Source organism: Neodiprion fabricii, chromosome 5 (assembly GCF_021155785.1).
Source record: "Neodiprion fabricii isolate iyNeoFabr1 chromosome 5, iyNeoFabr1.1, whole genome shotgun sequence".
NCBI lineage: Eukaryota > Metazoa > Arthropoda > Insecta > Hymenoptera > Diprionidae > Neodiprion > Neodiprion fabricii.
This window is the reverse complement of record NC_060243.1, coordinates 5,963,121-5,979,177: the sequence shown is the minus strand read 5'-3', so window position 1 is coordinate 5,979,177 and position 16,057 is coordinate 5,963,121. Positions and strand designations below refer to the sequence as shown.

The following is a 16,057-nucleotide window of genomic DNA, read 5'->3' as shown; positions in this document are numbered from 1 at the left end:
TATTCTCCCACCCGTGCATGTATAATTCTCTCTGCTTTCCGGGTTCTTCAGAAAAAATACCCCGCGGTGAAGTTGGATGGAATAGAATTTATTGAATGAAATTTTTCAAGCTACTTCGTCGTGCATTCGTTCGATCTCGGATTACATCGGTTCCTTTTTTTTTCCCTCAATACAGAAGAATGAATAGTCAAGAAAAAGTCGCGAGTGTCGAGTTATGGTTATAGAAGGAAAAGGGAGGCGGTAGACGGAAAACGTGGTTTTTGAGAATAATTTTTACTTATTACCATACTTATTTTTTTTTCTTCGAGCCCAAAAAACAAAAAAAAAGAAAAAAAAAGGAAAACTTTATTACAAGAGTTAAGAAAAGTTTTCAAAATTGTGACGTGGTATACTTTGAGAAGCTGGGAGAAAAGTTTCGTACACATAATAATAACTTCTAATGTTTGTTGCACGTAATACGTATATGTAAGATTGATATGCGCAAATTCGGAGGAAAGTTTAAAGTGACGAAATTCATTATTTCCTTTAGGATTTATTCAATTTTTCCTCGACTTTTCCTTAATCCCGTTAAATAAATCCTTTTACCTCGTATCTTTGTACAGATCGATTGCTCGTATCTATATTCATTAATTTCATAAATAATGTTGCTCGTTATTCTGGTTGATTTATTTGCATTGTTTTGTTCACTTCCGTTTTTCTTTGCCTTCTTCTTTCATAGATATTACGTGGCAATCAGTCTCACAGACAGTCATCCGAAAATAATATAAACGCAACGAACAATGTCCGCGGAAATAAACAAGAAAAAAAGAAAAAAACTGAGCGTGACGAATGAGAAATAGGCGAATCTTAATGAGATGAAAATGTTGCCGAAAGATTAGGTTGATTTAGAAAAATGAGTGAAAGGTAAATTGTCGGTTATAGGTAAGTATGCGATGGGTGTAGGTATAAAACATGGGGCGAAGAGAAGTGAGCGGGAGAAGAGAAGCCTTGATGAAAGAATCGTGTTGCTTTTAAACGGCCGCGATCTCGTGCCCAAAAACAAAAGTTCGAATTAATGAATACAAACGAGAAGCAATCTTGCCCCGCAGCTTGGGCGACTGCCATTTCACCTTTTCTATTCATTTCCTTTTACCTTCTCCCAGTTGCCTCGTAAGTTCTTCGTTATAATGTGACAGAGATATTAACTTGACGCTAAAATACGAGACGAAAGTCTCCCGCACCTGCTTTTATGAGAATTGTTTTTTTTTTTTTTTTTCACCATTTTTTGTTACAGTCATCGATCGTACGCATTTATGTCCTGAAGTTTGGTAATTTTTGATTTAACGTGTCGATTTTATTTCTGAATCAGTGTTTTTTTTTTTTTTTTGTTTCACGTAGGATGAAAACTGGGAAAGAATATTATGTGGAAACGAGAATTATGCAGACGGTGAATCAGCCGCGGTTGAAAAGTCGATTCCCAGTAAAGGAAAAAGAAGAAGAACAAAAAGAAGAAGATTACGAAGCGTCAAAGGTAAGAGACAAAAATTATAAATACGCGTCGAAATAAGGTAAATGAATGAATTAACGAGCCGGATAAATAACCGCACGAAATGAAATAAAAATCCCTTTGAAATGATTCTTTCCTCGAGCGACTCGGGCCGAGAGCCTTAGGCGCGTAGCTTTGAAAAGTATCCTCGAGATAACCTCGAAGCTCCGTCAGAGAACTCGCTTTAATCCTTTGATATACGAAAGCGAGTCGTCGAGATCCGACTTTTTGCCCTCGGCACGACGGCGCATCCATTGCCAGTCGCCGATATGAATTCACTGGCTTTTTGCGCCCAGCTTTCCTCCCTCCCTCCCTTCCTCCCTTGCCGCCTCGAGTTTCTCCCGAGGAGACGACCAAGTCGCGTGTCGTCCCACACCGCCATTTTCTACCGCCACACATCTATCTTTGAATCTATGATTCTCCAGGCGAGATTTGGTCCATCGTCCACCTCGGGATAAGCCTTTCTGAGCCTTTGAGCCTCGCCGAGATTTGTGCATCCGCCCGTATTACCTACGTACACCTACCGCCGTTCAAGATCATTCTCGGGACACGTCGAAGTGTAGGTATACCCACGGTGTGAAAACCCGCTTCTTCCAATACCCTTCGAATTAAACGACCAGGTTCATTCATACTCCTTTTTTTCTTCTCTCTGTGACGTCTTTGAATTTTGCAAGGATCGGACACAGAGTCGTTTCATTGGGTTCGCATGGAATCATTTTTTTCGGACGATTGCGGCGAGGGTTGATTTTATTCTCCGAAAAATCTGCCAAAGACAGGACTGCTCAAGCTGTACGTAATGCGCGGCTGTAAATATTCGTTTTAAAGGTTCTACATTGCTGTAACTGGCAATAAAGCAAAGAAACGGGTTTTTGGTTACAATTTCGATTAATTGTAATCACATAAAATATTTTCACAACTCTTTCAAAGTGCAGTATATTGTACAGTTTTGTACAAGGTATGATTATTCTGTAGAATCTAGGTGAAGACCAGATTATTCGTATTGTCCGAAATTCATTTATTGATAAGATAAAAAATACTATCTCGTATGAAATCATCTCTGTACAATATCAAATTATCCTTATTATTATATCGGGATGGTGAAAAAAATTACTACGAAAATTGGAAATTCTAAACATGTTGTTGAAAATGTTGAATAATTTTTAAAGAATTGTTTATCGACGAAACGTAAGATTCGGTGGAATAAACTCTAACTGACAGTGTAGGTTTTTCAAAGCAACGACAGATTTGGCGAGATTGTAAAGTAAAATGTCGTTTAAGCAATATTTTTTGCCACCTGTACGAGAATAAGAAAAAAAAGAAAAAATCCCTTTCCCAATGCAGCATATTACTAAGCGTTTTCTCCGGAAGGACATTTTTACTGAGTTTAACTTACTTTCGTTAATTTTCGCTACATACGTTTGATCAGGCTGCGTTTTAGCCTATCTTTGTACCACAGAAAAAAAATCGACGAAAATAACAAGCTGAAAAATGAGGTCAATTCATCTGAGAGACAATTTTGTCAGATTAAATTATCCAGACAACTTACAACAAGATGATAGATGATGTTAATTCATCTCAGAGACGATTTGATCGGATAGAATAATTCAAATAACGTACAACAACGAGTCGAAAGATGAGGTTAATTCATCCAACAACAATATCGGACAAAATTATCCAGACAACGTACAACACTGACAATATCCACGGAATCTCGTGACCCTAAAAACTTTCCCCTTAGCTACTACGAGGCGGGTTTAGCCTGCAAGACTTTGGCACGACCCAAAGGGGTGGTCGGAGGATGGGACATCCCCCCCTCCTCCAGTCGGGCAGACAAAGTCGATTTTGATTATCTGCCCGAAAGAGGCCTTGGACGGGCGATAAGAAGAGGGGTGGACGCAGACAGACGCCGACGTCAGGCGTCGTCGCTTTGTCTCTTGTTGCAGTGTTCCGTTTAGCTTCGCGGTAAGTATTGTTGCAGGTTAGCCAAGGGCCGAAGTCCGTAGGAATCAGTGCTCGAATCACGTTTTCGATTGACCGTTCCTCCGCGCTATTCAATGAGCTATTTTACTCGGGGGAAGACGGGACTTAAGCGCGATCACGATTGGCCGAAGGCCGAAGTGCCTCGAGCCCGATTCGTCACTGGAACTCCGTTTCACCCTCCGGCTCTTCTTCCTTTTCACCATCCAACTCACGTCTAACGCCTGTCTGCCACCCCTGAGACTGCAGGTTTGTTTCCGTTGTTAAGTCGCCCGTCCAACTTTCGCTGGTAGTCGGTACCTTACACCTTACACCTTATACCTGCGATTCGGGGGGGTGGAGAACGTCTTATAAACTCTCCTCGGAGGATTGCTCGGACACTCGTTGAGATTGATGGGAAAAATGAAGGCGAAGATTTATGGACCGTGTTCCAAGGTCGAGGCAGGATGGCGTGCGATGACGTTGGTCTGCGTCACGGTGGGCCGGGACTCTTGGATACATCCGTCGGAAGTCACTCGGGATGTTTTAATGATTGTCAAGGACAGAACGTGCGGTGTTCCTTTTTGTCGAGGGGTGCTCCGAGTCACGTATGGAAGTATCGAATAACTCGTAGAAAAAGAAGTGACCGGTTGGTAGCTCCGTGGAGAATCAACGAATTGCATTACCGGAGTCCGTCCGTCCCTCCGTTGCGTCCTTTTTCTTCGTAAATAATGCATCACGAGGCGTTCATTCGTTCATTCGATCAATCGATCCCGCGTGTGTCTCTCTATCGAGAGAGAGAGAGACGAGACTAAGAGAAGAAGAAGTCCTAGTCGCGAAGGGACCGGCAAAAATGATCAAAGAAAATGGCCAATCTGCAAATTGCTGGTCCTGCCGAAGGCGGGGGAATCTCCTGGCAAATCCTGCCGATCGAGACCTACGAATCGCTGATAATGAAGGTAGCTTCTCGGTATAATGCTCCTCTAGCTAACGCTGTACCGACCCGTCTCACATTTCGAAATTTCAAGCACGTCCCGGACGTTTCCAGGCTACTTCAGAGGCGGCGGCGTCGCGACGCTTGTCCACGGGTTCTCCTAAATATGCCGCCTGATTGGTCGAGGCGTCCACGTCGATTGGCCCCCGTATCGAGTTTCCCTTGCACCAGCTTGGAAAATCTTCTCCGATAAGTATAATACAGCCGTGAGCCGTTATCCCTGATCCTTTGGTTCTCCAATCACGTAACGATCTCATATCTTTATACGGGTATACGTATATATACATATATATATATATATATATATAGTTGTACCTGTACCAACTTATTTCACACGCCGAGCGAAGAATGAGGCAAGAAATATAGGAAACAAAAAGGAGAGAAAAAGGATTGTCAGAAAATATAAAGGATCGCAAGGAGCAGGTGAGAAAAAGGTTCCTGATAATACGACTGTTACCAATGGTCGTTTATATTTTTAACTTCAAACCGAATTTCAATCTATCAAATCATCTATATTTCACTTGCGGAACAAGCTAGTTGTGATTAATTAAATTCATCTTCGTTTGGTTTGTAAAATAAAATTTTATTCGATAGATTGAATTTTTCATTTATACAATTTAGGTTACATTTTTCGGATAATTTGAGTGATCTTTTTTTTCTTGGTAAGTAGAGAAACGATAAATTAACTGGTAAAATTTACAATTCAGCATGTGATTTCGTTGAGTGTTTATTTATTTTTTTTTTTTTTCTTTTACGTTCACATTAAACAAACTCCGATAAGTACGGAAATATTCGTTCGACTTTTCGCTCAAATCTGTGAGCTGAAGTTTGCATCTTCTGAAACTTTGGGGTTTCTCGTCAAGTCACTTGGGCGAAGTTTAATTCTACCCCAGAGCTTGTGAGCTGATGTATAAAGTACGGACAAAACATACAAGGTCTCACAATAAGATTACATTACATAATATAACCTTAACTTATAAACGACACTATATACAGGTTCATAGGTACATATATATATGTATAATATGTATATACAAATGTATATGTATACGGATACTTCTAGTTAACGACAGTTAAGTACACGCGGCTAATCGAGAGTCAAAAACCTGTTGATTACCGGGCGAGGCAATCCGGGCAAAAAGTTCGGCAGCAACGATGACGCGACGAGGAGAGTTTGAAACTTTAAACGACGTTATTCAGATATAATTCGTCTCGGTTGAACGGCGTTTAACTAAACTCCGCTCTCGATTACGTCTGACTGCCAATTTGCCAGTGAATTCAGGGACACATGCTAAGGCGTAGCAGGAACCGTTTTTTTTCAATTCCTCGAATTTCAAATTTCCCGCGTCTTTGTTGCACGCCCCTCTGCACGTTCGCACTTTTTATTTACCACCTCTCTTTATCTCACGGAGTTGAAAAATTGAGCGTGAAAAATCGAGATCGACTCAATGAGTTATTTTGATTAATTGGTACGTCGCTTTTGCAGCGAGCGATTCTCGGAGAATCGATAATTTCGATCGAACATTCATTCAGCCATCAGATCGTCCAGAGATCTCGACAATTCTGTACGTACGAATTCGCATTTTTCTCTCCCTTCTGTTGGAAAAAAAAAACCGAGGAGCAAGTGAGAGACAGAGACAAAAATACTGCCGGTCAATTGCCACAGCGTTGGAATTTTTTGTTAGATGAAATAAATTTGGTTACCAACGATACTTCGAAGTAATGTTTCGACCTCATCTTTGGTGAATCGAATGACATTTCTTTCTCTACATTTGATCGCGATATTTGGTAAATTCAATAAATCCTTTCACTGTGTAGATATTTTATCGTAATATTACGATATTGCGATCCTTGTCGAACAGCCAACGAGATTTTATTTACTCCTAAAAAATTCGTCGTTCGAACTGATCGGTATCGGTGGTGAAATAAGTTTTCGACGAAGCTTACTCGATCTGATCACCTTTCGAACAACGCGTCAATTTTCGTCCTCCAATCCATACAACCCTCGTTGCGAACTTGAATCATGATCTATTCATCGTCCAGCCCTATACCTGAGGAGCAAAATCAGAAAGAGAAGGAAGGCGAAGGGGAAGCAGAAGAGACCGGATGACGGTCCATTCAGTCGGTTCGCCGACCGCCGCGGGGCAAGGACTCGAAGCTTCGCCGATTCTGGAGCTTCATCTTTCTTCCTGGAAGTACTCAGCCATTGTTTAAGCCCATTACGGTATGTTCCTCGCGGTAAACCACTCGCCATTCGCTTCGCCTTAGGCCAGGATGCCCTTGCCAAGCTGAGGTTAGCAGAAAAACGTGTTAAATTTTTTTTTTTGGAAATATAAAAATGCAGTTGAAATATACTCTCATAATTAGGGCCCGGATTAATATGCAAATACATAGTTTTTATTTGAAACATTTTCACTCCGTATTTGGTTTTGTGTATAAAGTACGCGATGCTTGGATCAAGAAAACACAGTTGCTGTTTTCCATAGTTTCGTTTTTCAAGTCGATATTGTATGTACATATTTTGCAATTTTTAATACACATTTGTCCGGGCGCTACTCATAATTCTATAGACGTAGGTATCGGTGGTTTAAGGTATTTCGCAAAATTTGAATCTTCGTTCTTCGCTGCCTCTTAAAGCGCGTCAATATTCATCGCTCTTCGCTGCCTATTATCGATCAATGATCCGATTTGTCTTCGCAACCCGCATACGAATTAGCCAATAAATCAAATCGGTCATCTCGTTGTTTATTCAAGAGCAACCATCGTCCTAAATGTTTCTTCGTTTCAATGCAGTGATAGAGAAGGAAACATTGATATTCTCACTGTAATTACATATTAACGCCGGTAGTGTTTACAACAAAGTTGTTCACGCGTGTATGAACCCAGAGGAAGTCGGAAACGTCATCATCAGCCTCTGGGGGACTCGTGAGAATCCAACATCCATCACTCGGTAACAGCGGAAATGTTTTCGTGGACGCGAACACGGCAATTTTGCGAAACAACTCGCGGACCCGCGTCCTCCCTAATTGGAGAGCGCCACGATGTCCCGGAGGAGGGCTCCTAAATCGCTTGGAAATGGATGGTCACGATCCCTGTCCGTCCTCCTCTCCTCTTCCTCCTATCTCCACCTTCTCCCATTCGTGTGTCGACACAGGCACGCGCAATCCCGCACTAGGCATCCTCCTCCTTCTCATTCTCCAGACTTCCCCATCCTCAAACTCGAACCCACTAATTATAGTTTCCAGCCAATTGACCTGGATGAGTAGCACTACGTCTATCAGCCCTCCGTTATACAGGTGAAATCCTGCATTCGCATTCACGCGTCGGAATTATTTCTTACAAGAATTTTCGCGTGTTGGTATAACTATATACGTATATATGGGTGTACAATTTAATGGAAAGAACGTGAAATCGTTTCATCCGTATCGGTGTGTGTGTTTCTTTTTACAACGACCGCGTGTGTTGTGAATTTTTGCTAATTAATTCGGCGCTAATGGGTGCACTCGTCTGATTGTTCTTGTTCTAACCACAATTAGGTACTTGTAATTTTGAAATTCTCGCTTTGCCATGCTCCTCGGCGAGTTGGAATTTCATTTGTGATGTTATTAAGCCCTTGCCGAGTATGTGGATCGATGGTTTGAATGAATTTTCAACATTATAACTTGTTAGGAGAAAGGATTAGCTCTCCGGAAAACCTGGTTAATTAAACTTAATTAAGGGAACACCTTTGCGCCACTGTTGCGTGAGAGAGTTTTCAATTTCCTACTTCCGTCGGGAAAGAGAGAGAGAGAGAGAAAATGACAGAGAGGGTAGAAAGAAGGCGGATACCGCTGCTGCACGTATATATATATATATAATTATATATATATATCTGACTATCCTATCCTACCTCAACGAACTTTGCCGGCTGGCTAACCTAGAGATGTACGTGTAGCTACGTGACCCTGATAAGCCAATCGAATTAACAACGCGAGAGAAAAGTAATCGGAAGCTACTGCAGTCTTTGTATAGCTGCCTCCAGCAGTGGAAATTAAATGCAATTAAATTAAATTAAATTAAGTGAGAGAATTTTGCAGTAAGTGCTGAAAGAGTTTCAAGTGTTTACTTTTATTTTTTATGTTTTTTTATTCGAATGATCGACTGCAGTGCTTTCAGAGAGGATGAGTTTCCTTCCGGGATTCCGTAACGAATGAACGAATGATTCGCGACGACTTATAGCTGCAACGTCAGTGTGATAGACGGATAGAATGAAATAAACGGTGTGAAATTATCGAATCAGTTTTATGTCGAGGATTTGCCGGGAAAATTTCAATTACAGAGATTTGAATTTACGACCCAGATATACTTACACGACCAAATGTAACGTATTGTATAACCCCAGGGTATCGATATTACATTTCGTTTTGCATCATCGCCCCCGTGAATCAGGGATGAGCTTTGAATTATTCATTATTCAATTACAATCGGACTGTAGGATGTTACCAGGCATGTGTTCGATTCTCTAAATTCCATCTCTGGCATGTTTTTTCCTCCTCTCCATTCGTTTCCCGTACGTCGTCTTCGAGCAATCAGAGAAAATTAATATTATATCGTAGAGTTTTTAAATGGGAGGAAAAAACGCCTTTGGAACTCAAGCTCTTGTTGCTGCTGCACAGTTCCATCGTCAGCGAACCTTTAAACGAATTCGTTTCCGAACCGTGTGTAGAACGAGCTGTTGGTAAATTGATCTTGGTACATCACGCGCCTGCAGATAGAATTTACACAGTTACAAACGTTAACAAAGCGGTTATGTGATGGAACTTTTTTTTCACGCCTTCGTCCAATTTAGATTTCAGGAAGAATGCGGAAGACCGATTTTTCACGCCACCTTCCTCGAGTATTCGTTGCAACCTCGTAGAAAAAGCTCTGCTTTCGAAAGCGGCGAATTACAGCTTCGTAACTCAAAGTGATTCCGGAGCCTTGACAAAGATCGATAAATTTCTTGCATTCCTGAATAGGAAAATAAAGAAATTCTCGAATAACAATAAAATACATAAAAGAACCAAGAAACCACGAGCAATGAATTATTTTTATATTCTCTTCCTTACTCACGATTCTCAATTCTTTATCATATTTGCAACTGTAAAGCAAGTATCTCCTCCATCTATCCTTCAACCAGAAGTGCGATTGGACTGTCCTGATTATTAGCGTTAATAATCTCGGCAATTAATACAATGTGTTCGGAAAATCGTAAGAATAATCGCTATTATCCGACATGCTGCACTCGTTGCACGAAGATGGTAACGCCTGATTAACGTAAGGCTGTGAAAAGCGGTTGTATTGTTCATACAGAGTCTCGTGAGAATCTTAATTGTTTTATTAAATTAATTGGACGATTAATTCGGATCCGTTCTTTTCCGTTTCTAGGAAACCTGCAACGTAACGTGTGAGAAGAATTCATTCGTTGAAATAAAAATAATTAACGTCGTGTGCTGTGGTTAGTTTTTTCTCTCACGGAAGCTTTCATATTAATTTGATTGCTTTGCTTCTTTGCTTTTCCCTTACGTTTTTTCTCCTTCTTCTTCTTCGTTTTTCTTTCTTTCAATCCTTATACTTTCTCATTCCCGCGCACCCGCCTTAGCCGACTATAATAACCATACCGGCATAGACTCTTTCCCGTAGGTGCTATCGAGCTCGTTTTCTATATATGTATATGTGAAATGTATAATCATTACGTCGTAAAGTGTGCGCAGTAATTTGATTTTGTAATTGCACCGAGTCGAATTTCCTTCACTGAGAATTCAATTTTTCTCTCGGGCATTTCATTCGTATGGTTTTTATTTTGACAATCAGTTTATTCATTCGTATTATTTTTGCATTTTGTAACAGGTGTGATAACGAACATTTAAAATTTGCTTGACAATTGATACATCGTGTTGGATTTTTCTTCTTCTTTTTCTTCACCGCCTGGCAATTCAAGCGGAGGATCAAACTTTCTTAACTTTCTTGATTAGTCGTGCAATATTGTTAAAAAAAAAAAAAAAATTAAAAAAGTATGCTTCAGTGCTACTGCAGCGAATAGACTTCATCGCGAGGTACCGACGACGACCCGACCGATGACGCGGTGACGTATAACGAGATAGACTGAAGGAAGAAAAAAGCGTGGAAGAAAATAAGCTAGAAGACTCAGGAAGGAGGAGAGGAGAAAAAGTGATAATAATAAATAAAAATGGAAGTGTTCACGGAGAGAAAGGAGACACGCAACCCGTCGATACCATCCCGCTCCCGTAGTTTCGCATCCCTCGGGAACCATGGTGTCGATATATGTATATATACGTATATATACTCGTATATACATATACACGTATACCCTATACCGTAGTCTTGTGAGAGAACACGAGGAAAGGATGGAATTGATTCACCGAGGCTATAGAATATCCCCGAGACAAGGTAATGAAAAAAACAGGATCCTATATATATAGTGCTTTGATTTTCTGCAGGATTTAAAGAAAAAGGAGCGCAGGATTGAAAGAAAAAAAATAAAAAAATCTTTCACGCAATCAATATCTCGCGTCTCGTTCTGGTCTTTCTTGTTCCACTATTTTTCTTCTTATTTGTGGATTCCTACTTCGAATTAACGGTATAATCATTCCCCAGGATCGGCTTCGAGAAATGAGGAAAAGAAAAAGAAGTAGAAATGCAATGAAACCACAACAGGTGTAAAGTAGTTACCAGCCCAGCTCGTTTCAGGAATGATTTTTCTCGTTCCTGATCGCGATGACGACGCGTTGTCGAGAACTGCAGTAAAAAGGGGAAAGAAGGTATATTTTCTATAACAAAGAAGGGGGGTAACGGCGAAGGGTGAATTATACCCATGCGATATGAGGCCCCTTCACGCCCCGTGAAAGGCGGCATTGGCAGGGGTGAAGCGGTGATCTTGTCAAGTATATAAATGCGGTTTCATTTGCGATAACGGCAATCGATGTTGCCGCTGATATAGGGGAAGAAGAGGGAGAGAGGGAGAGAAAGCAGGTCCCGCGACCCGGAAGAATATCTTCCCCCGTTGCTCTCCTTTGTCACTGCAGGAATAAAATACAGTGGGGGAGGAAATATTATGCTTGAAGAGGGGGGAAAGCGAGAAAAAAAAATACCTATGTAGTATACGCACATATTTGTATCGCATAACCGGGGGAGGTTGATGATGCGCGTGAAGAGGGGGGACAATATTTTTTAGCCTTATCCTACAAGGCTGCGTACAACGAATTTTGGGAAAATACGGAAGCTGAAGGTCCTATTAACAATCTCGCAACCCCCTCATTTGTCCAGCAGTCCCTTAAATCCGCGAATTCGCGTAGAAATATATTACCCAACCTTTTTCACACCTCTTGCTACATTGTAAACGAAAGAAAATTATAACGATTATTTCGATACCTACTCTGTGGTCGGTTTATAGTGATTAAGGAGAGGAATTTTAATCCTCGTCGCAAGAAGTGGTATTCTTATAACTCCTGTATTGCATGAAAGATAGTAGATTATTCATTATTTTATCCGAAAGGATAAATATAATTTTTTCTGAATAATGAATACAATGTTTCAATTCATTGCACTCGAAACGATTAACGATTGAAATATCCGCGTAATTAACACGATCAGGGAATCGTGTAAAATTTTTTTCGATTATTTCTTCCCTTCGCAATTCCAAGCGCAAAATTTATTTCCGACGGAACTACGGAAGTAGCTCGTTAACTGCCATGGATGCAATATAACGAAGATAGATAGATATAGATATACGTTATATGTATACGTATATACGTATATACGTGTAGAAGGAACGCAGAGGAGTAACTTATACAGGTGCCTGCTGTATAAGTTATGTATGGAGTTACACGGGCATGTATGTACATACATCACTGAAATACACCTTCGCTGAAATGTGCAAAGTAACCTCACTCAAAGTTTGTACTAGCCACATACCTACCGACCTAAACTACCTAGGTAGCGAGATGATTTATACGGTGTTAGATGCCGAGGTCGCGAAACAGCAAAAGTCCAGTATCTTGTTGAGATTCAGCAAAGCGAAAACGAGTGCGGCAAAATAATTTTCTTTGCGAAATCAAGAGTGCCAAAATCGAGGAAACACTCGAAATTTTAGATTCTCCTCGAATGAACACGTAAAAAAGAAAAGAAAAAAAAAATTTCTGCAAAGCTCAGCAGAGAATTAATTATGATAGATTGAAAGAAAAGAGGAAGGAGAAAGAAACGATGTAATAGAAAAGAAGATGGCAAAACATGATGAAACTTTCGCAAGTTTGATGTACACAAAATTATTTTTTGCAATACGTTCAAATTTCATTCGCGTTCGATATATTTTTAAATACAAATTAATACGGTGAATATCGTCTTTCGTGAAAGGCGTTAGGAAGAAAGGAGGAGCAAAGAAACAAAGGAAAGCGAGTTTTAAAGAGGGGCTGGAAAAATATTAAAAAATTTTTGAAATTCATCCGCTACGAAATGAAAAATTGACAATCCCATGTATGCATGCTTATGATATATGGTACATTCCTGGAGATATATCGAGGCGCGATTTATTCGTGGATTAAGAGCGACACGTGTATAATATATATGTATAATACTTGACCACCTCTTTCTCTTCTGTTCAGAACGCGCACCTAGGTATAAGCTTTTGTTTGTCCATTGAAATTTTAAACCATAGTGACAGGGCTTGTACGTGACGATAAATTACGATCGGATGAAAACATCCATTTATTAGAGTCCTTTTCTAATTCTCTTTTATACGCGAATAGCGAGAATAGCGCTGCGAAGCTTTCTCCAACATTACGAGAGCACCGTTTTTCAGGCGTACTTGGGTGCGTGGAAAAATCTGACCCGATTTAAGACTCAAGGAAAGTATACGGGCAGGTCTAACATCTTCTCAAGAAAAATCGCCAAAAAAGCAATCCTTCCACTTGACAAATTTATGCCAGCACAGCTCTCAAGCTCTCCTCTGAACTTTACGGTTAAATGATTTCTTCTTCATGCGGTGGATATCACCGGGCTCGACGGAACTGGGACGAAAATAACGCGGGTATATGTCTATAAACGAAAACTTATCGCTGCGGGATCTCATCTATATACCTATATAGCTTTAATATATACATATGTATATTATATGTATATGTTATATTTGTAATAAGCGATGAAAATTGAAAGTTGAAATCGATGAATGACCACGAACGTTTGAAATAACGTAGAAGGATGAGCGGAGAGAAAATGATAGAATTAAACTAACCGATAATAAACTTCGCCTCGTCGTGAACATAAAACTGACGTATATATGTAGACGAATCTGCATCGAGATCGAGCTTAATGATTATCTTGTACTCGATGTGTTAATCTCGCAACATCATCGCCCTAAATAGCTATACACTCCTATAACGGTATACATTGTAATTATGATTCTGATCGCGGTGATGATGATTTAAAGAACCGTAATTCCGTGTAACATTTGTCGAAAAGAAGTCAATCAGGCTAAAATAAAATTTTCAACGGCTGAATAGTCCAAATTTTTTCATGAAAATTGTATAAAGTATAATTCAAATATCGTTCAATTATATGCTTACAGTTTGAATAAATTAATTCTTTCATTATACTTGAAAAAAAAATGTTTAAAAACGTTTTTTTTTTCCCTTTCGATCCCACGTAACTCCTTGACTAAAACTGATCAGATTTTGGATGTAATCAGTCCGGCTGTTTTTCAGTTACTCTTTTAACGTTGAAACAAAAAATTATGCTGCCTCGAGAATGGATTAACAGATTTCGATGATTCTGGTCTCAGCAATTTTTCTTAGTTACAAAAATAAATAAATAAATGAATAAATTTTCACTAGAAAATGTTTTACGGACTCTAAACGCATCCCAGCAGCAAGTTTTCTGAAGCTCTTCTCATCAAGGTCAGTGAAGTTGACCACTTGTTAAACTGAAAAATGTGCGGCTCCGCAAAAGCTGCGGAGCTTTAAGGTCCTTTTGAAGAGGACGGTCCGATTGTGGGGTAGTCGGCATATCGCAACGAAATGGCTCAGAGGTCAGGATACCGTTTCAGAGGGACCGGGATCGAGTCACGCCGGGAAATGCGCCTTCGGCTGTAGTTCACCACTCTCGTTCTACGGTCTGTGCAGGTGCCTCCTCGATAACTGTGACCTGAGTACCTACGTATGTACTTACCGAATTGCTTCGGAGTGTTACAGACCTCGTGATTTTTCCGGAAAATTTACACGATTTTCCATTTCGCCCGCTGCGCCTGATCCGTCATTTTGAGTTTCGCGGTTTTAACCTCGTATTTAAATCGAGTCCAGTTCGAAGTCCCCGAGAAGTATAAAAAATGTATTCAATACTACCGAGCTTCTGATTTCGATGCATTACTTCAAATTTGTGATTCACGCAGTGTATAATATACGCTAAGAATGACTAAAAATAATCGATTTTCGGTTAAATCGAATGCTTTTTCTCCGATTGATCGGGTGCAACAGATTATTTTTGAAACTCGTTTAATCGACCGACACGATCGAGATTTTTTTTACTCCTATCAACGACGCAATACAACATCAATTTATGTGATTCAAGTATCAAAATATTTTTCCGCTATTAAGACTATATACTGAAATTCACAAAATTTGGCTTTCAAATGCACCGTTTCGCAAAAAAAAAAAAAAAAAAAAAAAAACAGTCAGACAATTCAACCCAGTCGTGTTCGATTATTTTTTTGGATTCGATTAATCGATGCATCGATTATAGTTATTCTTAGCCGAGCGGCCATCGCTAATATACGCCAGTACGGAATTAGGGATGACGATGCGAAAAGTTTGGAGCATCGGAAATTCGTCATGCGGCAAATTCGGAAACCCTTCCTTCGCGCCCCATTTCTACTTCCATTTGTTTGAATTTTTTCTCAGCTTATACCAGGGACGGACATCTGTTACCGGGGTGTTCTCGACGTTAAACGCACCCTTAAAGGGGAGGCCCTGATCCCGTAATACGAAAGGCATGATATTTATCGGAATCGCATCTCCGCAATACCCTCAACGTGATCCTTCAGTTTCGAATTCCAGTCTTCAAGCTCGTTTTCAAAACAAAAAACAATCCGCTGGTATAAAACACCTCGGAGAAGCATCGACGTGGAAATTTGGACCGATTCTCCTTCCGTTTTTTCCGCACCCTTTTTTTCCCGGAGACAGAACAGACCGGAGGTCCAGCTTACATTTTGCTTCGAGAGGCAAAATGAAAGATTCATGAGCGGAAAAAAATTGGCGAGATATTCGGTAAGATTTATTAATTCAAACCTATACAAGATTATTTCATTCCGTTTTCTAATTCCATTGAAATCATACGCATTATTATTCAGACTTAGGATTGGCTTTGATTGGAAGTTCTTTTTCGTTTGTGGAAATTAAACTCACCCTCCGTCGGACAAATCGAAAAACTTTTCACTGGCTGTGATTAAGAATTTTCCATATCGCCCCGCAGAGCTTGTCACCTGATTCCATCTGTCTATTACTAGTTTCAACTAGTTTTTTTCTCATTCCCGCACTGTTAAAAATTTTTGCATA

The 16,057-nt window shown here is 40.1% G+C and overlaps 2 protein-coding genes across 9 annotated transcripts in view; one reads left to right on the top strand and one right to left on the bottom strand.

Annotated features, from left to right (window-relative positions):
- The window catches only part of LOC124183446, a 114,060-nt gene that overhangs the window by 68,922 nt on the left and 29,081 nt on the right, over positions 1 to 16,057 (top strand). The window contains exons 3-4 of one of the 2 annotated variants that reach the window (XM_046571944.1): positions 1,378 to 1,510; positions 1,951 to 2,084. In XM_046571944.1, coding sequence (XP_046427900.1) covers positions 1,378 to 1,510; positions 1,951 to 2,084 — 267 coding nt within the window. The remainder of the gene's footprint in view (positions 1 to 1,377; positions 1,511 to 1,950; positions 2,085 to 16,057) is intronic. The other variant, XR_006870981.1, reaches the window with a different exon arrangement.
- The window catches only part of LOC124183431 (leucine-rich repeat-containing protein 15-like), a 117,996-nt gene that overhangs the window by 90,576 nt on the left and 11,363 nt on the right, over positions 1 to 16,057 (bottom strand). The window contains exon 1 of one of the 7 annotated variants that reach the window (XM_046571920.1): positions 8,937 to 9,012. The exons of the other annotated variants lie outside the window; for them this stretch is intronic. The gene's annotated coding sequence lies outside the window, so the exon portion shown is untranslated. Of the gene's footprint in view, positions 1 to 8,936; positions 9,013 to 16,057 lie in introns of those variants that run through there. 7 annotated transcript variants of the gene reach the window in all.